Consider the following 22,086-nt stretch of genomic DNA (forward strand, 5'->3'; position numbering starts at 1 on the left):
TTGTCTCTCTGATGCTTAGTAAAATCGGGAGGAAAAGTGTGGCTAACTAGATAATTAGCTACAGGTGCATACCAAGGAACTACTTTAGATACTGCCTGTAGGCTATCAAATGGGAAAGTATCATTGATAGGAATGGAGTCATCTTTAATGTGCTCAAGGCGACTCAAGTGGTCTGCCACTAAATTTTGGTTACCACTCCTATCTTTAATTTCTAAATCAAATTCTTACAGCAGTTGCATCCAATGTATTAGCCTTGGTTTAGATTCCTTTTTAGCTAATAAATATTTCAGAGCTGCATGGTCTGAGTACACTACTACCTTGGTACCAAGTAAATAAGCTCGAAATTTATCCAGAGCAAAAACAATAGCTAGAAGCTCTTTTTCAATAGTAGTGTAATTAGATTGAGCAGCATCTAAAGTCTTAGATGCATAAGCAATTACAAAAGGATCGTTACCTTCATGCTGAGCTAGTGTTACTCCTACTGCATGATTGGAGGCATCACACATGAGTTCAAATGGTTGACTCCAGTCTGGTCCCCTCACAATCGGAGCTTGTGTCAGGGCGGTCTTCAGCTTATCAAACGCTTGTTTGCAATCCTCACTTAACTTGAACTCAATATCTTTCTGCAGTAGTCTGGATAAGGGTAGTGCTACCTTACTGAAGTCCTTAATGAATCTCCTGTAAAAACCTGCATGGCCAAGGAACGAACGGACTTCCCTCACAAAGGAAGGGTAAGGTATTCTAGAAATAACATCCACCTTTGCTGGGTCTACAAAGATACCAGTATCAGACACAACATGTCCTAGAACAATTCCTTATTTTACCATAAAATGACACTTTTCAAAATTTAAAACAAGGTTTGAACTAACACACCTGTCCAATACTCTAGATAAACTATCCAAGCAAAGGCTAAATGAATCACCATATAAACTAAAGTCATCCATAAAAACTTCCATACAGGTCTCAATGAGATTAGAGAAAAGACTCATCATACACCTTTGGAAAGTAGTTGGTGCATTGCATAAGCCAAAGGGCATTCTCTTATAAGCATAAGTCCCAAAAGGACATGTAAAAGTAGTCTTTTCCTGATCTTCAGGAGTTATATGGATTTGAAAATAACCTGTATAACCATCTAAAAAGCAGTAATGAGATTTACCGGACAGGCGATCAAGCATCTGATCAATGAATGGCAAGGGGTAATGATCATTGCGAGTGGCTTGGTTGAGACGCCTGTAATCAATGCAAACTCTCCATAAGTTCTGTACTCTGGTTGTCAGAAGTTCTCTCTGCTCATTTCTTATTATTGTTACTCCAGACTTCTTGGGCACCACTTGCACTGGGCTGACCCATTCGCTATCTGAAATGGGGTAAATGATATCTGCTTCAAGTAGTCTGGTTACTTCCTTCTTGACAACTTCTAAGATGGTTGGATTCAATCTTCTCTGAGGTTGATGGACAGGCTTTGTTTCTTCTTCTAAAAATATTTTATGTTCACAAACTTGAGGGCTGATGCCTACTATATCTGCCAAGCTCCATCCAATTGCTTTCATATGTGTCCTCAATACACTAAGCAGTTATTCTTCTTGTTGGGGAGTGAGCTCCCTCGCAATGATAACTGGAAATTTCTGCTTGTCCTTAAGGTAAGCATACTTGAGGTGTGGAGGAAGGGGCTTTAATTCAATTTTCTGCTCATGGCTTGGCTCTGGATCATCTGGGGCTGGTGAAAATGGTAATGAATCTTCAGTATGTTCAGAGGGTGTCCCCACACTTGGATCTTGCTCCATGTGACTCTCTTCCATTTCTTCCTGGTGAGTTGCAGCTATAATTTCATCAATGATGTCGCATTGAAATATGGAGTGATCTTCTGGGGGATGCTTCATAGCTTCATCCAAATTAAAGCTCACTGTTCTGCCATCTACTTCAAAAGAATAGGTTCCCAAAAAGGCATCCAGCTTGAACTTCGAAGTCTTCAAAGACAGTCTTCCAAGCAGGATTGATGAAGGCTTTCCTGAGTCATTTTGGGGCATCTCCAGGATATAGAAGTCAACGGGAAATGTGAGCCCCTTAATGCTCACTAACACATCTTCAGCAATCCTAACAATTGTAATAATGCTTTTATCTACTAATACAAAACGAGCTGTCGACCTTTTTAAGGGAGGGAGCCTTAAAGCATTATATATAGACAAGGGCATAATACTCACGCACGCTCCTAAATCACACATACAGTCAGAAAATATCACACCTCCAATGGTACAATTAACTATACATGAGCCTGGATCACTACATTTTTCAGGTATATTTCCCATTAAAGCAGATATAGAACTACCTAAATGAATAGTTTCTAATTCATTAATTTTATCTTTATGTATGCACAATTCTTTTAGAAACTTTGCGTATTTAGGTACTTGCTGAATAACATCAAAAAGGGGAATAGTTACCTCAACCTTTTTGAAGATCTCTACCATTTTGGGATCAAGTTCCATCTACTTTCTGGCTTTCGTAGCATGGTGTGGAAATGGGATAGGAGTGGCGTCTCTTATGGCTTTAGCCTGCTAGGGTTCTGCATTCCTTGGTTGGGGGCCGCTTCTGCTTTAGCCATGCCTTGTGCTTCATCTTCTTCTTCAACATCCTCTACCTCAACCATGTCCTCAGCTAGGGCGTGTTCTAGTGGGCTTGGCTCCTCAAGATTCCTCCCTTATAGCGTGGTTCAAGACCTCAAGGTAATGGCATTGATGCCACCCTTGGGGTTGGGTAATGGTTGAGAGGGGATTCCACTGGAGGTCAAAGGCTGGTTATTGGAGTTATTTAGTGATCCAATCTGTGAGACAAGAGCTTGCAAGGTAGAGTTCAGACCAATTAGAGTATAAGTAAGGTTATTTTCCATGGCCTGCTGTCTCTGATCAATAGATTGTAATAACTCATCATTAAAAGATGAAGAGGGATAAGTGATCTGAGGGGTTTGTTGAGATGCTTGAGGCTGCCTTAGATGAGGTGCTCCGTAGGCCTGATTCTGATTCTGCTGTCTGATGTTATTATTGTTATTCCACCTCTGGTTTCCATTGTTATCTCTGCCTCCTCTGTTATGATTGTCCCTCCAACCCTGGTTAGAATTATCTATCTAACCTTGGTTGGAATTTTCCTGCCATCCATGGTTGTAGTTGCCACCTTGATTGTATCCTTGATTGGGGCGGTCATAGAAGTTATGAGTGGCTGCCACAGTGTTGTCTTCCTACTGGAACTGCGGACATTCATCAGTATAATGACTATAATCAGCACAGATCCCGCATACTCTTTGTGAAACCAACTGTTGGCTTTGCTGTGGTAGAGAAGGCTGAGCTTGCTAAGCTTATTGTTGACTCAACTGCATCTGCTTCAGTAAGTTGGTCATTTCACATATACTATGAGTTAGAGCAGTACTCTCCTTGCTAGAGGATACCTCTGCAATAGCTCTGGAGTTGCTTTGCCTTTACCTGTGATTCCTAGTGGATTCAGCTAAGTCGCTAATCAATTCCCATGCTTCATCAGTGGTCTTGTACTTTTTCATAGACCCATTGCTAGCACCTTCCAATGTGATCTTATATTGAGGTTTCATGCCCTGTGTGAAGTAGCCAAGCAATACTAACTTCTCAATCATCTGGTGGGGACATGCTTTCAGAAGATTGTTGAAGCGCTCCCAATATTCGTGGAGAGTCTCAGATTCGCCTTGAACAATCATGGAAATTTCGTTCCTCAATCTATCAGTAGCTTCAGCTGGAAAGAATTTTTCCAAAAATTCCCTTCTAAGCGTATCCCAGTTAGCAACAGTCGCTCTAGGTTGGGCATAGTACCACTCTCTCGCCTTTCCCTCAAGAGAGAACGGGAAGGCTTTTAATAGAATAGAAGTTTCATCTGCACCATCACGCCTGACAGTAGAACAGGCTGCCAGTTTTTACTTTACGATAATTTGGTATACTTGCCGAAGGGAAATTTGTTGAGAGATAAGTTTTCGTGCATCAGGGATTTAAGACTAAATTTCTATATTATTATTATCAAATATTTTTGAGAATATATTGTTGTGGCAATTTTTGATAAAAGGCTGGTGAAATGTTGAGAAAGAGAGAACCCATAAGGGTGGCTAAATCCTATTTTTAGATGAGAGTATGTCCAAATTTTTATAAAAGTATAAAGATTTAACTAAAATGAATATTTAAGGCTTGTTTAATGGTGACAACTTCACTGATTTTTTTCCATGTAGGTAGGTTCTTTCAACCAAGGTACCCTAGCTTCTCAAGGAAAGAACATGGTCTCTGCTCCCATCCTTTTCATTCTTTCTTTTTCTTAATTCGTAATTAAGGAAGATACTAATATACTTCTATTTTTTCTAACTTAGCCTTTGCTCATTGAGTTCAAATCAGAACTTTTATAGCATGAAGGATATATTGTCTTTAAATTTGCCAGTTAGTATATATGCATACAAAGAGTAGCTATGTATTTATTTGTTCTTTTTCTCGTAGCACAATTCTTGCTCCAACTGTGGAAATTAATCTTGAAGACTTGAAGTAAAATGGTATTCAAGTGGATAAGGGACTTGACTAGTAACCTAGGTAAATTCCATCAACCTAACTAATTGAATTGGTTATTGGTTATTGAGTTCACAAGGGACAAGCAAAGAAAGAATTTAGGGTTAAATTGGAAGCTGTAGGCCATGTTTGACATAAATATTTCATGCGGTTGCTTGGATATTACATAGAAGGAGTACACAGGTAAAACTTTTTCTGAATAAGTTGCTTGGAAATTATTACAAGTTCCAATTCCCAATTGATGCTTCAACTCCATGATTTATATGATCCAGACAAGGTTGGTACATAACTTTATGTTTGTCTTTTTAATGTTTAGTATTCAGGTTTTCTAATCTGCTAAAAATTTTTATACAGATAAAGATCATATTAAGATTCTTTCTAGTTCTTTTGGAGCAGTTGCCATTGAAGCCAAGATAGTCCACTCAAGCTGAGTTACCACACCAACTTTGTTGAAGAAAAAGGAAGAAATTGCCACCCTTAGGCTATAGTTATGATATTTTGAAAAATGATGATGATATAAGTAAAAGTAGTTATAACCTAGACTAGTATTATGTTATTTTGCAATGATGATATAATGTGATTATGGGTCTTACAACAATTTTTATAAGACAAAATTAATGGTAAACGTTCAATTAGTTTTCTTTAGTAATTTGATTCAGAAAGTTTAGGTTATTTATTGACACTAAATAAAAAAAAGCTGGAACAAATTTCATTCATGAGAAACCAATTGTAAATAAAGAATTATATATTATAAAAAACCATTGTCAAAAGTCACAAAAGGTAATGGTGTTAAAACCATTGTCAAAGACAATTATAAAATGGCAATGGTATTAAAACTGTTGCCAAAAATGACACTAATGGCAATGCTTTAAAACCGTTGGCTTTGTGAATAATAAAATTACAACAGTTTAAAACCGTTGTCTATACCAATAACTTTGGCAATGGTTTTTTTGTTACCGTTGCCTTTGAGCATTGGCAATGGCTGCATATACAACAGGTCAAAAACCGTTGCCAAAGCGTTGCCTAAGGTTTTAGGAACGGTTTTTCGATCTGTAGCAACGATTTTTTACCGTTGCGAAAACCCTTATTTGTTGTAATGTTTCCTAGCTCTTTTCCTGATAGTTAGGTGGTTGATAAAAATTATTATCAATGCTTTGACTATTAGTAAAATTGTCCATAATAATCAAGTTTCTTGTAGGGCTCCTAGAAATGCAATATCTCGAATAATATAGCTGCAATCATGCACGTATAAATTAGAGCATCTAATACTACAACAAGTCAAGGTCTTTACAATGGTCAAAAAGCGTTGCCATAGATAGAAAACCATTCCTAAAACTTTAGACAACAATTTTGACTTGTGGTATATGCGGCGTTACCAATGCTAATAGACAACGGTTTTTTACCTAATGCAACAACAACTAAAAACCCGTTGCCCTTGTTACTGGTATAAACAACGGGTTTGACAATAATTTTTAAAGAATGGTTTTTGAATCATTACTGGATAGGCAAGAGTTTAGAACCATTGTCTGTCATGATGCAACGGTTTAAAACTAAAACTAGATAGGCAACGATTTTACACTGTTGTAGCATTGTTATTAATAAAGACAATGGTTTTAAAACCATCGCCTTTGGTTGATGACTTTAAGAACAGTTTACGAACTGTTGCTTTTTATGTTATTTTTTGCAACGGTTTTAATACCTTGCCATTTTGTAGCTACCTTTGACAACGATTTTAACACTGTTGCCTTTTGTGGCTTTTGACAATGGTTTTTTGTAATTATATATTTATTTATTTACAATAGTTTTAATGGGCAGATATTTTATACCTTTTTCGGCATCATTTTCATATAGTTTTTAGCATATTTTTTTTAGTTTTTATTAACTTTTCATAGGTTTTAATGTTAAATTCACATTTTTGGATTTTACTTCGAGTTTGTGTGTTTTTGTGCAATTTCAGGTATTTTCTGGCTTAAATTGAGAAGCTAGAGCAAAAGTCTGATTCAGAGACAGAGAAAGCACTGCAGATACTGTTTAGATCTGACCTCCTTGCATTCAGAAGAGCTTGTCTAGAGCTACAGAAGTCTAAATGGAGCCTTTTCAACGGCTATGGAAACCTAACTTCCAAAACATTCCATCAATGTATAATAGTCCATATTTGCTTTAGATTAGAAGGCCTAAAACTGGCGTCCAACGCCAGCCTCCTACCCCCTTTCAAGCGTCCAACGCCCAAGGAGAAGAGACCAAAATCCAAACGCCCAAAGAGGACACCCAAGCCAGTGTTCAATTCCCTAGAGGCCTCCTAGCACGTGGATCTCATCAAAACTCAACCCAATCAGTCACCAAGTTGGCCCCAGAAGTGGATTTTAGCACTAAAAAGACTGTTTTATCCTTACTAGTCATTAGTTTAGTACTTAAAGTAGAAGGTCACTCTTTGTTAAGGATCTTCTATGATCTTTGCCCATCATTTACCAAATTTTTGTTTTACACATTGTATTTTCTATCAGTATGAGTTTGTAAACCTCCTAGGTTGAGGGGGGGAGCCCTGCTGAGTTTTATGGATCAATAAAAGTATTACTGTTTCTCTTTAATCTGTGTTTGATTCTCTATTTTAAGATGTATCTGCGTTCTTCATCAATATGAATGCGTTGAACTGGCATAAGGTTATCAGATTCTACATGGGTTCAGAGTGCGTCTTTCATCGGACAATGATGAACCACCAGCTTGATTATACATCTCTTAGACAGTTAATCCACCACTTCGTTGGGGACTTTTCGAGACACCAGTTCATCCGATTTATGGGAAGATTAGGGTCTCTGTGGTAGAGGCTAGAACCAAACGTGCAGCATCCTCTGATCCAGAACATTCAACCTTGTTTGCGGTGTTTTGAGTAGGATCACCAAAGAGAATGGACTGCAGGAGCTTCATCCTCAATCAAAATGGATCCGCACTAACCCTGGGGTTCAGATCTAGAAGAGTATTGGTGGCTGCTCAAACCAGCGTCAATCACATACAGCCTGCCATAGATGGAATCATTCACAATTAAAGAAGACAGTAAGACCAGAGTTAATTCAGAAATACAAAGCATCTCCAAACCTTAACCAATTCCTTATCTCTATTTACGTTTCAATTCACAAAGTATTTTATACACTTTTCTTTATTCCCTTAATGCAATTAAACTTCAATCCACCAATTCTTCTATTTGCCTGACTAAGACCTGCAAGATAACCATAGCTTGCTCCAAACAACAATCCTTGTGGGATCGACCCTGACTCGCTCAGGTATTACTTGGACAACCAAGTGCACTTGCAGGTTCAGTTGTACGAAGTGTGGGGATTCACACACCAAGTTTTCTCATGTTTTATTGAAATTAGTATTCCATATATCTTTTAATTTAGTGTCAATAAATAACCTTAACTATTTGAATCAAATTACTAAAGAAAACTAATTAAACATTTATCATTAAAATTGATTTATAAGGTATTCTATAAGTTCCACAATCACATTATAGCATCATTACAAAATACCATAATACTAGGCTAAATTATAACCACTTCTAATTATATCTTCATCATTTTTCAAAATGCCATAATACTAGCCTAAGTCATAACAACATCAACATCTAACTATATCATCTTTGCAAAATACTCAATAACAAAAGAGAGTTGAAGTAACTAAGTAGCAAGTAGGTTTATGATCATGTCCACAACTTCATGACTTTTACTCTCTAACATTTGATATTCAAAATTTGTGGCCTTAATTAAGTTTGTTTTCCCTGTAAACAAAACAAAAAATAGTAAATTAAATATAAAACTACATCTTTCTAATTCTAATAATGCTTACCAAGAAAATGTTTGAGAGAGAGAGAAAGAGGAGGACAAACATATAGAAACTTATAGAATCAACGTCAATATAAATCAACCATTATTTAAGATATGGTAACTTATAGAAACTTTAACAACACATGATACCTCCTCATTAGCATCATTATTTAGATTGCTCGAAGTGCTTCTTAGCTGAGCAGCTAACATCTCTAGGTTCACTCCTAAGCTTTTTGGTTGTAATAGCATGTTAACAAGAGATTTTTGTTCATCCAATTCTTGTTGCATCAATGATTTCTCCAGGCGAACAAGGTCCACGAATGAGCAAGGGCATCATGACATACTCTGGTTTCATGCAACACCATGGAGGAAGATTGTATGCAACCAAAACTACCGGCCTTGTACTAAATGGATTAAATCCATCACTAGCTAGCCCTAGTCTTATGTAACGAGATTCTTTAGCAAAATCAGGATAGCCTATCAAAGTCTTTCCATGATTGGCCATCAGTAGGGTGTCTTAATTTTCCATCTTTTGAACGATGTTCACCATGCCATCTTAATAGTTCAACTATTTTTGAACACATTAATAGCTTCTTAAGCATTGGAATCAAGGGAAAATGCCTCAAAAATTTTGTAGGCATGGGTTTTTTCTTCAAATTCTGTATCTACCCTAACATTTTCTATGTACCTGAAAGCTCCACAAACTGGACAAAATTCATCATCTTCATACTTATCCCAAAATAAAATGCAATTGGGACAAGCATGACTTTTATTATAACCAAATCCTATATCTTTTACCATGACCTTGATTTTATTGAAAGAATAAAAAATATTCAAGTAAGGAGTTACTTCTTTCAATAATTTAAGTAGATTAGTAAAGGATGTGTTACTCCAACCATTTAAACATTTCAACATATACCTTCAGATAACGAACGATAACATCAAAAAGTGTTTACAACCAGGATACAACTCTTGTTTACCTTCCTCAAGCTACTTATAAAACATTTTTGAATCTTCGTTTGGCCCATCACTATCTTTATCTCCTTTAAGCACATGCCTAAATATCTCGTTTAGAAACCTTTCAATGTCATCGACAAATTCTTACTGGACTTCAACCTCTTCGGAATCAATATCCGTGTGACTTATCCTATTGCCATGATGAACCCACACAGTGTAACTGCTTTGAAATCTCTTACTTATTAGATGATCATAAACATCATCTATTCACCCCTAACTAAAGTTGTTACATATAGAACAAGGAGAGAGAATTTCATCTCCTTATGGTCAACCTTTAGAAAAGATAAAATCCAAAAATAAATTAGCACCATGTTAGTGCCCCTCAATATGTCTTGGTAAACTAGTTAACCATTTGTTCGTCACTTTTACAACTAAAATAAAAGATATGGACATGTATTTTAGACTAACGATGAGTAATTTTTCCAATCAAGAGCTTATTACTTCTCAAGGATTTCTAGAAGTCAACCACTAATGCTTAAAAGAAATATCTCAAAAAATCATAAAACTAACAATTCATATCCAACAAACTATGCAAAGAAGCTTAATCAATCAATCAATCACTAAATATTCTTAATTAATAATTAAATCTTAAAAAAGAATTCAAAGAGATAACATGTTAAATAATTTACCTGTAATGTAGTTTAATATCTAAAAAGGTGGCAGTTATAAAGAGTGGTGTAGTTGAATGCTTAATACGATTCAATTCTCAATAGCTTTTATTTTGTCGTTACCTAGAAAGTGGTCAAGTTAGTAATTTGGAGCTACGACATGCATGCCTTAATAATTAGGTCGGAAAAACAAGAAAAAATTTAAAATTAATAGAAAAAAATCAAGATAACTATAAACTATACAATATATAATCATTCAACCTCGGTATATATTAGAACTAAAAAGAGATTTGGAATGAATTGATACCGATGATCGATTTTGAGAGTGCCCCAATGATGTGCGTTAGTATAAACTGCCACCTCTAGCAAGACTTCCAACTTATACCAACAAAATTCAAAACAAGAAAACAAAGATAAAGACTAAGATAATAGTGAAAAGAAAGTATGATTGGAAAAGGAGAAAAAATCACAAACAACATTTTTAGTTTCCACTTTTCAATTCCAATAGATATATAAATTAAACTTCACTGGGAGGAGTGAATTTAACGATAGAAATATAAGTCTTTATCTTATTGTTCATTTTATATATACATCATACAGATTAAAGGATATATATACAAATACCTCCTGCTATCATTATTCTAATTTTGTGAACTTATTTTGTGAACTTATTTTGTGACTATTTGATTGTAATACTCTAATTTTAAAGAGACGAACTACAACAGCAGCAAAGAATAAAAATATAAGCAATTCATAACAATAATCCTAATACTAATGTTACTATGACTTATGACTACACACTAGCACTAGCACCTATAAATCAAATAAAACCCCCAAAGACACTAGTTAACACATAACAAAAGCACCTTCGATATGCCTACTGACACAAGTCACTAAATTTCCTATCTCTTAACAAGTCCATCAAGAAATCAACAATTATATACTTAGTGAATGAAAAAAATTTTTTGGTCTATGACATCCAAAAATTAACAACAATTTTATTTGTATTGAACAGTTTCAGCGAAAACAAAATTAATATTTTTTTATTTTGAATTAATGACTAAAATAGAGTAGTGACCAAAACAGAAAATGCATTTCCAGCTAAAAAACCAGTGACCAAAATAGAAAATGCATTTTCAGCTAGAGAACCAATGACCAAACCAGAAAATGCACTTCTAGCCAGAGAACTGTTGACCAAAACTAGCAGCATTATACGAAATTAATATTCAAATCAAAACAGAAACCAAATCAATTAAAATCACGGATAAGAGACACTTGAATTACCTAAATAGAGGTTGAGCCATGGTCATGGAATTCGAATATTCACAACTGAACCGGCAAGTGCATTGGATTGTACCAAGTAATACCTCAGGTAAGTGAGGGTCGATCCCACAAGGATTGATGGACTGAGCAACAATGGTCGAATGACTCCTTAGTCAGGTAGGCAGAAAATGGTGTTTTGGAGTTCAAAAGCATTAAACAGTACCTCGAAAAACAATCAAGGAAACAGTAGGATTGGTGTGAAATATATGGGAGAAAACAGTTAATGTTTCAAAGTTATTTATTTGTCCGGATTAAGTTTTCTTACCAAATATTTTAATCATGCAAGACTTATTTCATGGCAACTTGTGAGTAACTAAACCCTAATTCCTTAGTGATGTAGCTTCCTCTAACCTAGTTAACCGCCAATGTCTTGGTCACTTAATTTTGATTAGAGGGTTTAGCTCAATTCTAGTTTATATCTACAAAAACCCTGATTACCCATATATATGAGGATTACATGTCATGTATCCCGTTAAGTCCAAGTAATTAGCAATTTAGGAGGAATTTACTTTCAAGCTAGTGTTCAAGTGAGATAACTCTTCCAAGAATCACAAGAACGCATATAGAATAAGGGCTATTCTTCCGATCTACCCAGATTCATAAGATGAAGAACAAAAATAATCCTTGAAACTGAATCAATACATCAATTAAAATAGAACAATAATAGTCTTAATCCGTAGAAAAAATAGAGCTCATAACCTTAACTGAGGAGGTTTAGCTCATGACTTAGAGAGAAAACTAGGATTCAGAAAATGTGAAAGTACAGAAAAGAGAAGATCCCCCCTAAAGGCTGAATCTTTTCCCTTTCACATCTAACCTAATATTATTTTAAACTAAAATAAAATAATAAATTCGAAACCAAAAAGATTTTGTTTGTAATTAAAAATAACTAAAATAAAATAAAATAGAATAATTAAAAGCTAAATCCAACTAAAGATGCTATTTTAGAGAGAATGTGATCCGGATTGCTGGCACTAAATGCCAGATGCAGCGTTTAGTGCCCTTATGGACAAAAAGCTCTTATTCGTTTTTGGCTTGACGGTGCTGAATGACAGGCTTGGCATTTAGCGCCCTAGTAGGCAGAAAGCTCCCTAACGCTGCTGAGTTGTTGGCGCTAAAAGCGCATGTTCGCATTTAACGCCAGCTTGGCAGATTCAAATTCTTCTTCTCTTCTTGCATATAAACTTTGCCAAACTAATCCGAACATCATCTGAAATATTTAAAACACTAAAAAATCTCAAAGTAGCATCCAAAGAGATTTAAGACACTAGAATTAAATTAAAAATTAACAAATTTTAACTTAAAATAAATAAAAAATATAGATAAAATGTTCACGCATCTAGCCACAACGAGGAGGCAGAGAACCAGTTATATGGCGCAATTCAGAAGCAGCGACGTCCAAAGGGGCAGACGACAGCTGACAGTTGACAGCAAAAGCAGCAAAGTAGAAGCAGAAGAGGCGACAACCCATAAACGATGAGGAGAAGCATCGATGGCCAGGGCAGCAACGACCACGGCGATGAGAGGGCAGAAGCAGCAACGACACACCACGAATGGCTTCCTTCAATGGTGGGTTATGGATAGATGGTGGGAGCTGCGTAAAGCTGATTTTGTGCGATGATGGCCAGGCTCTGGTGATCAGTGGTGAGTTATGGTGGGTTAAGGCTAGTTGAGGGGGGGAGATCAGAGCTCTGTGTTTTGTTTTTACGGAATTTTCTCAAAAATTTGTTTAAGTGTAAAATATATAAATTTTTGAGCGGGAATGAAACAAAAATAATATTTATTATAAATTTATTTTCTCCATAAATAATATTCGTTATTTATTTATAACAATAATTTTTGAGTGTTAAACTTCCAACAGCAACATTATAAAAAACACTATTTAAGACTATCAAATAAAACAGTTTTAAAGTGTAATAACTTTGGCAACGATTTTGAAGTGTATCTTTTGTACAATTATTTAAATAACATTAAAAAATCATTACTTAAAAATAAATTCTTGTAATGATTATAAAATCGTTCTTTAAAAAAGTTAAAGAGAACGGTTTTATTTTATTAATATAAAATAATAAAAAATTAAACTTCAATAGTAATATTATAGAAAATTGATGTCTAAAACTATTTAAAAGAATAATTTTAAAGTGTTGTAGATTTTCAAATTGCTAAAATCCATATTTATTGTAGTGATATAACAAAAGTTAAAAATTGGTTATACCGTAGAAAATAAATTAGAAAGATAGAAAGAGGAGAAGAATATAACCTTAAGAGAAATGGTGCGTGTAGATGAAAGTTTGAGTTAGTGAGGAGATGAAGTGTTTCTTTTTTTTTTTTTTTTTGGGACCAGAGAAGCTCGTTTGTTGTGGAAGAAGAATCGCAAAGGGTTTTACTATTTTACCGATATGTCTGATTCTTTTTTATGGGCCTTGATGAGTTTAATTGTTAATTATTATATTTTCCTTCTAATTTGTCATTTAAAAAATCATATGGCTTGCACTTGGATTTGTTTGTTTTATCTTTAATAACAACAACAATAATAATAAATGAAAAAAAAACTCATATATTTACACTAAAATTACAACCCTAAAATTTAATTTAAAACTCATATTTATACTATAATTAAAAAGAGAGCTACTTAGATAAAGACGGTTAAAATATTTTTTTTAAATATTTTTAAATAATTAAAATTTAATACATATAATTGATTAAACTATGTTATTTTTATTAAAATTAGATCAGATAAATTGATTTGGTCAAAAAATTAATAAACTATATCTTAAACCGGTCTAAATTGATATTTTTTATAAAAAATAATTACAATATTTCTATTGTAAAAAATGACTAAAATATTCTTTATATATATATATATATATATATATATATATATATATATATATATATATTAAGAACCCTAAATTTTAACTCTATTTTTTTGTGTCATTATAGGATTAGAATTTAAGAATTTTAAAATTAAAAATATATATATAATAAAAATATTTTAGTTATTTTCTATAATATGATTATTGTAGTCATTTTTTATAAAAAAAAAAATTTAATTTATATTAGTTCAAATTTAGTTTATTGATTTTTTGACTAAATTAATTTGTATGATATAATTTTAACAAAAATAATATAGTTTAACTAATTATATATATATTAAATTTTAGTTAATAATAAATATTTTTAAAAAAAGACGTTTTAACCGTATTTATCGGAGTGTCCCTAACATTGAAATATATGTAATTGGAGTCATTTCCATTCCTCGAATTAACATCATCAAACAAACTCAAAGATTGTTAACTCACTTATTATTAACAATGAAAAGAAAATATCTAGTAAACAAAATCATACAATAATTTCTCTCTATCATCTATGTAAGGTTATAATGTTTCTTGATCTATAAAGCTAATTAAGTTTGTTAAGGCCAAATTCTTGTGTAATCTTTAGGTGGGATATAGCCCTCGTCATTTAGTTCAGCAAAGTAATAATCAATTCCCATTGACTAAGACGTTCCCACTTGTCTTTCCTCGGTCATTTCAAAAATCGGGGTTTTCTGCCATAGAACCAACAGCACCAGCAGCGGAGAGAATGTAGTAGAACATCATATCATATACACGAACCCTGATACGTTTTTAAGCAGCATATATTGTAAGATTATACAATAACCACCAAAGATATTATTCATCGTCAACACATTACATTAGGACAGTAAAAACATACAGGTGCAAGGTAATAAGAGCAGCACATATACCTCAACACAGAGGTAATGTACATAAGGGATCAAAGAAAAATCCAAGAGGGGAAATATAAAGGAGAAGGAAGATACATACACTACGGTCATATTCCTTTCTTATTTACCTTATTAATTATAATACAGATACTTATTATTATTAGGTTATTTTTGGAGTTGAGCATATATTAATAATTATTATATATTTTTGCTTTAAAAATATCTGTCACTTTAATAATTTGGTATATTAATAACTTATTGTATTTAAATATAATATGTCAAATTTTAATAGCGACAGATATTTATACGAAGACGTGGGAAATATTATTTTGAAAAATATGTATGTCATGGGAAATAAGGGTAACTCCAGAGGTGTGGATCTTCCGGCACGTATTCTGGAGCAGTAGTGTAGTCATCGGCAACATGAAAACGAGGAGGGCTAAGAAGCATCCCTTCAGCCATATTGAGAAGAACATTAGGCATATCAAAAATCAAATCCTCATCCACAAACTCATTATTGTTGTCAATAGTGTTCCTGGCTTGGGAGAGCGGCAACTCTTGCTCCAGCGCAACGGCATTCCCTGCCACGGCTCCCCGGCTTCCCTCGATGGAGTCTTTGGCGGCTCCGAGAGCAGCAGCGGCACTGGCTGCGGCAACTTGAATATCGCGGGCAGAGGAAGAGGCAGGAACAGGGAGGGAAGAAGCGGAGTCGGGGAAGTTAAGGGCAGCATCGTTACCCTTAAGAGCAAGAGCGGCGACATCATAAGCAATAGCAGCCATTTCGGGGTTGGAGAAAGTGCCAAGCCAAATCCTGGTAGGTTTCTTTGGCTCCCTGATTTCGGAGACCCATTTGCCACTGCTCCTGCGCCTCACTCCTCGGTACAAAGGGTGCCGACCAGTGCCACTACTGCCTGAAGAAGAAGAAGAAGAAGTGTTGTTGGAACGCATGAGTTTTTGCGTGATTTGTTGTGTGTGGTTCTTGGTAGTTGATGAGACAGTTGGCGGTTGGGGGAAGGCATTTTATTGGGAGGGAAAGTGCTGACCAGTTAGTTAGTTAGTTGTTCGGAGGGGGATGGAGGGTGCTTGCTAGCTATGGTGTGTCCAGGATTCAGGGTGTAAGCCAGCTTCGTCATGGATATCTCGGTTGGACATTAGCGAGCCATCGTGTGTGTAGTGTGTTTCTAAGAATTAAATTAAATTAAATTAAGGAAAGCTGCGCTGCCATTTAATTAATCAACACAACATTATCTACCTATTACTATCTCACCGTCACCAGTCATATTGCACTTTCTCTATATACATCATCACCATACACCAAGGCCCCCAATTTTCTTAGTTTTTTTTTTTTTAATTATTATTTCAACATTGATTCTACTTTACATTGACGTGGAGCGCGAATACAAATTAATTGTACAAAAGATGGCTGATGTCGTCTAAATTTGATGCTTCAGATGTATTTATTGGACAACAATAATATTTGAGATCATACTGGACTTTATCATTTCTATTTTGTCATTCAAATTTATTATTAGTAAATGTCCGAAAGTGCCTAGTAATGACTTTTACAGAAAGAAGCATTAAAACACTTATGCTTATTGTCACACACAATAACACACCCAGTCCTCAACGAAAACACTGACACTCTAAAACATGATCTTATATCTTAGTAGTAAAGAAAATTAAAATATTCTCACTCCTATTATTCATCGCACAAAATTTTCGACTGGCTGTTTAAATAGTGCTAGCAAAATGTTAGATCCTATCAATTACTTAAAACACAATTCTTATCAATTGCAAATTTCGATTGTATCAATTCGTTCCCATGAATTAATGAGTATAAATCTAATTATATAAGTTTCAAGCTGTATCTTCCCTACTTACATCGTTGCATAGTTCTCCTAATTAATTAGCTTCGTCTACACTGATTAATGGGAATATATATATCACTATACTCTGTCTTGCGTCTAATCAGAGAGTCGTTTTCGACAGGCCACAATGGACGATGGCATTGGCAATATAATATAATGAGGAGTAAGTGCATGCACTAAAAATACTCTCAAATCAAGTATTATCACTTCCTTGACCAACCATTCACCCCACAAGGAACCATCTTGAAACCTAATAACCATTGATATTTATTCGATAGAAAAATGTAGGAAGATTAGTAAAATTTATTATTTTTTATTAATAATTAATTATTAATATTTAAAATTATAAATAAAAATATATTATTAAATTGTTAGATTAAAAAAATAAAATTAATAATTAAAAAGAATTATTAAAAATAATAAATTTTGTTAGTCTTCTAATGTTCATTTATTTTAATAAATAAGATTTATATTAATAAAAAGTTGTTTCGAAACCATTATATGTGTCATTATTACATAATTGACTTTTACTAACCTTTAAAAAATGTTACTAAATCATATTAAAATGTTACCTATATATATATATATATATATATATTAGTAACATTTTAATAAATGTTAAATATACCCTATCTTACTAAAGAGTTTTACTAACATTTTTCTAAAGATTTAATAACATTTAGTAAAAATATTACGATAGATCTATAGTAATATTATGAGAAATGTTACAATAGACTTTTCTTGGTAACACTTAAAGAAATGTTACAATAGATATATTTTGTAACACTTAGAAAAATGTTACCATAGATAACTTTTTGTAACACTTAAAAAATGTTACCATAGATATTTTATGTAACACTTAAAAAAATGCTACCATAGATATTTTTTGTAACACTTAAAAAAATGTTACTATGGGTATTTTTTGTAACATTTAAAAAAGTTACAAAAGATCTATAGTAACATTTTTTTAGTTATATTATACTATTTCTTATTTTATATTATACACATATATAAATATACTAAAATTAATTACTACAACATGAAATATTTCATTAAATTTACAAATTCACAAAATAAAATTTTTATAACATCTTTCATTAATCAATAATCATTATACAAGTTTGCTTCGTGATGCAAATAAAACGAGAAAAGAAAAAAAATACTTATAGCACTTAAACTTTATGAACATTCCATATAAAAAATCGGTGTTTTGTTGTGAATTAGATCAAAAATACATTGAACGATGAGAAAAAACTGAATGTAGTACATCTTCAACTTCAGCTAGCACAACTGAGGATGTTCCCAGTAGAAGGATAGGCATGTCAAATGGAAATTTGTCTAGCAAAGTCAGGAGAACAGCTTTGAGTTGTTCATGAGCCTGCAGGATTACGAAACCAATCAAACTCAGGTAGCATTTGAAGTAGCCCCACAACATAAGTGAACACATGCGTACAAAATATAAATTTTGGGCAGGGAGATCATTTCCATTTAACATGCAAATAATTAAAATATGAACTTACAGTTTCTCCCAAACATCAAATTGTGGTAAATAGATAATTGATGGTGTGGTTCTTCTAACTTCACCAAATATGTATATCAATACCTCCTCTGGTGTCTTAGCACAAGACACCAGGATATGATAGCAGAAATGGAAGTCCTAATGAATGTTTTTGTTAAGGTATAGACAAGAAAAACATTCACTTATTAAGATATAGAGAATAACAAACCCAACCTTGCAAAGCAAATATATATTCTCCTTGCTGCAAATAAATCACAAGAAAAAAAAATAATCATCATAAATTGATAGCAGAGCTGGAAGGACAGTTTTTCCATTATCAGAGAAAAGTCACACACCTTGCTAATATTGCTCAAATTTGAAGAACTCTTCAATAGAACACACTCAAAATAACAAATTGAAAATAATATCAATATCTTGACTTTCAGAGCCATTAGACAACTAATTCCAACTGAAACAAGACATTTCTTTTCCTCTAATAATTCTTGCATTTTTGAGCAGATTTTACTAAAGATACTGCACAGTTTAAGTATTTAACAACCACTTCTTAGCAAATAGCAAGACACTACAAATTCCATTAATTAAGAAAATTACACATGAAAATGCAGAAAATCACAAGATAAAAAAGCTAGCAGAACAAACCTTACTAGAATTGACAACAACCAGCGATGGGTAGCACGCGGTGAGGGCAAGCAAGAGAAGAACGAGACTAGAACCGCTGAAATAGAGTGAGAGGAAGCAGAATCAAGTAGAGATATAAGTATTCAAGATTCGTGCATATAAATTCCCACAAGTCCATAAGTTATTCATTCGTATTATTGAATTTTAAACTAATTAAGTAGGTTTTACTAAAGTGATTTGCATAGAGCAAGAAGAACGAGATTGGGATGGTTATCAGATAACCATAACATGGAAGTGATGAAAAGTTCATCCATGGAGCTTATGAGACCAAGTTTAACGGCTTCAACAATGGCTTCTCCCAAAGCTTGTTCGGAGCCATATATAGAAGCAGTGTCGAACTGCCCGTAACCGAGCTCGATGGCCTCCATCACCGCCAGTTTGTGGACGTCACCGTCATCAGTTTCGAAGGCAGTAGTTCCAAAGCCTATGACCAACATGCTGAAGGATGATTGCAGGACAACATTTGGGATCGCTACTTACATTGTTGAAGACATTTAGAATATGAAGATCGGAATCAATTAATTAATAATAATAATAATAATCAGTGTGTTTATATATGGTGCTTGTAAATGAGAAATAATCATATATATATATATATATCTATATACTGTTGATATATGATGCTTGTAAATGAGAAATAATCATATATATATATATATATATATATATATATATATATATATGGTGCAAGATCTATATACGTCTCTACTTGTATCATCATTTGACAAGTTTATTAATTAGAATTAGGAAATGAATGCTTATTTTTTGCATGCTTAATTAAACAAATAAAAAGTTTCAAATAGCTAATTAAAAAGACTTGCAATCAGAAATTAAAAATAAATGTTTAAGAATTGACTCACATTAAACTTTGAAGCATGGAAAATGATGGTGGGAGGGCATATGCAATCATAAGAAATTTGAAATTCAATTTAAAAAACATTTAAAACTTAAATTTAACAAAAATTTACAATCAATGGGCTTTGTATTTACTAAAATTAACAACTCACTATAATATTGGCTGAAATTAGCTGATATAGTAATGATTTCTTAATAATAATAACAATAATAAAGAAGATAATATGAAATTATAGAGGGGAGGAGACTAGGGGAGTAACCAAAAGAAGCTTGAACAAATTCAGATCCTTTGAGTATATATTCTGCTCTTTCATCGGGGTGTATAATGTCATTAAGTGCCAAGTCACACCACACATAACCGCTCTTTTAGTTTCTAATAAACAAAATGCAATGCTCAATTACTATATATCATTTTCCCATATTTATGTTTGTTTTGCAACAGAAGAAGCCAAGACAAAGTGGTTTTCTTTTTTAGTTTAATTAGTTACCTTTTACTGTAAGGGCATGGCATTGCCTTTCAGCGCTATGAGCCACTTGAACATATCTTCATTTCACCAAGTAAAAGTAATAAATCAATCAATCAATCAATTAAAATTAATTATAAAAATTCAACTATGAGGAAATTAAAACAGCATTTCAGCATTCACAACATCAAAGAGTAGCACTTTCAATGAATAAACAGAAATTCAAACAGAAACAGAAGCATTAAATTTTCACCTATCAAATTCCATTAGTAACTGGCAAGACTAGACATCTCAACTTAATAACTGTAATTACTTGGTGCATAATCATTTTCTAAATCAAAAAAGGTTAAGCCAAATGCAAAGAATGAAAGGACAAAGTCTTTTCAAAATGCATGCCTCTTAGACCTTAGATTATTGGAGTGCATTTTCCATTTATATTGCTTGACTTATTAACTGTTCCTCGAGAGTAGTAAGAAACTAAGAATACAAAGTATGTGTTTTGATGTGCAGTTGAAATTTTGAATATCATTGCTGTATTTTTAGTTTAAACTTTAAAGAAATATTCTATGTATCCGTCGTCGACGGAACTAACACATACTTCTCTGCTCTTATATTAGAATGGGTGTGAAGCTTATTCTACATAGACTTCATACCTAATTGAAGGAAAAAGTCTTTTAAAATCAAGAGATTAGTAAAATGATAAAACAAAAGTCGTCATTGAATTTGTAATTTTTATTATATATAATTCCTACTACCTTGAAAAGCTTAATGCCCACCTTTTTAATATATCAATTTCTTAGTTTGAAAGAGCTTGTTACCGAATTCAATCTTGTTTAATAAGATAGTAAGACATTGTTAGATGTGTTGTTGGATATATGTATCATCTTCACCTTTTAGAACTAAGACTTAGTTGTTATAAAAACATGACACTTTCATGCAATAAGGAAGATCTCCAATTTATAGTGAAATTAGAATGAAAAAAGGAAGAGTTTGCCAAAGTACCAACTAAGGAAGAAAAAAGTTATTTAATAAACAATTCTTCAAATTGGCAGTTAAAAATAATCAACTTCTCCCAGACAAGAGTATAAGACAGTTCTCCAACTTCACGTTAAAGATTAAAAATAAGGCCTTGAAATTCAACTCAAGGAAATGGGTGTATTCAAAAATTACTATAATATGGTCACATTTTGCCATATGAGAATGGTGATTCTGTTATAACGGCAGAAGGTTTGTGAAGAACTGAAGATTGATGGTTTATAAGTTATAATAAATTCTCGTTGCAAGTATAGTTTCTAAACCAAGCAATCAACCTTTTTTTACAAACGTTTGGTTGTCACAAGTAACAAACTCAATAAAATTTATAAACCAACGTATTCAAACCTCGTATCGTCTTCTCAAGGACTTGCAGGGAAGTATGAATTATTATTGGTTATGCAAAACAGTGTTTTTGGCTTTTGAAAAGGTTTTGAACAAGAGAAATAAATTGCAGGAATTAATAAATTAATAACTAATAAAACTCTTGGCAAGGTATGAAAACTGGAAGTCCTATCCTAGTTATCCTTATCAATGGTGATGAGAATTATATTTCTGCTACCATTAAGTCAACCGCTAACTATGAAGGTCAGTTAAGTGGATAAATTAATTTAACAC

General features: G+C 33.3%; 2 protein-coding genes across 2 annotated transcripts; both read right to left on the reverse strand.

The window, feature by feature from the left end:
* Positions 1 to 15,397: 15,397 nt before the first annotated feature.
* On the reverse strand, positions 15,398 to 16,000 carry LOC130934206 (ethylene-responsive transcription factor ERF024-like). Its single transcript, XM_057863793.1, has one exon. The coding sequence runs from the start codon at positions 15,998 to 16,000 to the stop codon at positions 15,398 to 15,400; it is 603 nt and encodes a 200-aa protein (XP_057719776.1).
* A 2,145-nt stretch (positions 16,001 to 18,145) lies between these two features.
* LOC130934207 (D-galacturonate reductase-like) lies at positions 18,146 to 19,554 on the reverse strand. The gene is made up of 3 exons (XM_057863794.1): positions 19,340 to 19,554; positions 19,079 to 19,154; positions 18,146 to 18,298 (listed from the first exon to the last, which is right to left on the reverse strand). Exons 1-3 carry the CDS (start codon positions 19,552 to 19,554, stop codon positions 18,146 to 18,148), a joined length of 444 nt encoding a protein of 147 aa, XP_057719777.1.
* Between the last annotated feature and the right edge of the window lie 2,532 nt (positions 19,555 to 22,086).

The sequence above is a fragment of the Arachis stenosperma genome, chromosome 6, assembly GCF_014773155.1.
Source record: "Arachis stenosperma cultivar V10309 chromosome 6, arast.V10309.gnm1.PFL2, whole genome shotgun sequence".
Classification (NCBI taxonomy): Eukaryota; Viridiplantae; Streptophyta; class Magnoliopsida; order Fabales; family Fabaceae; genus Arachis; species Arachis stenosperma.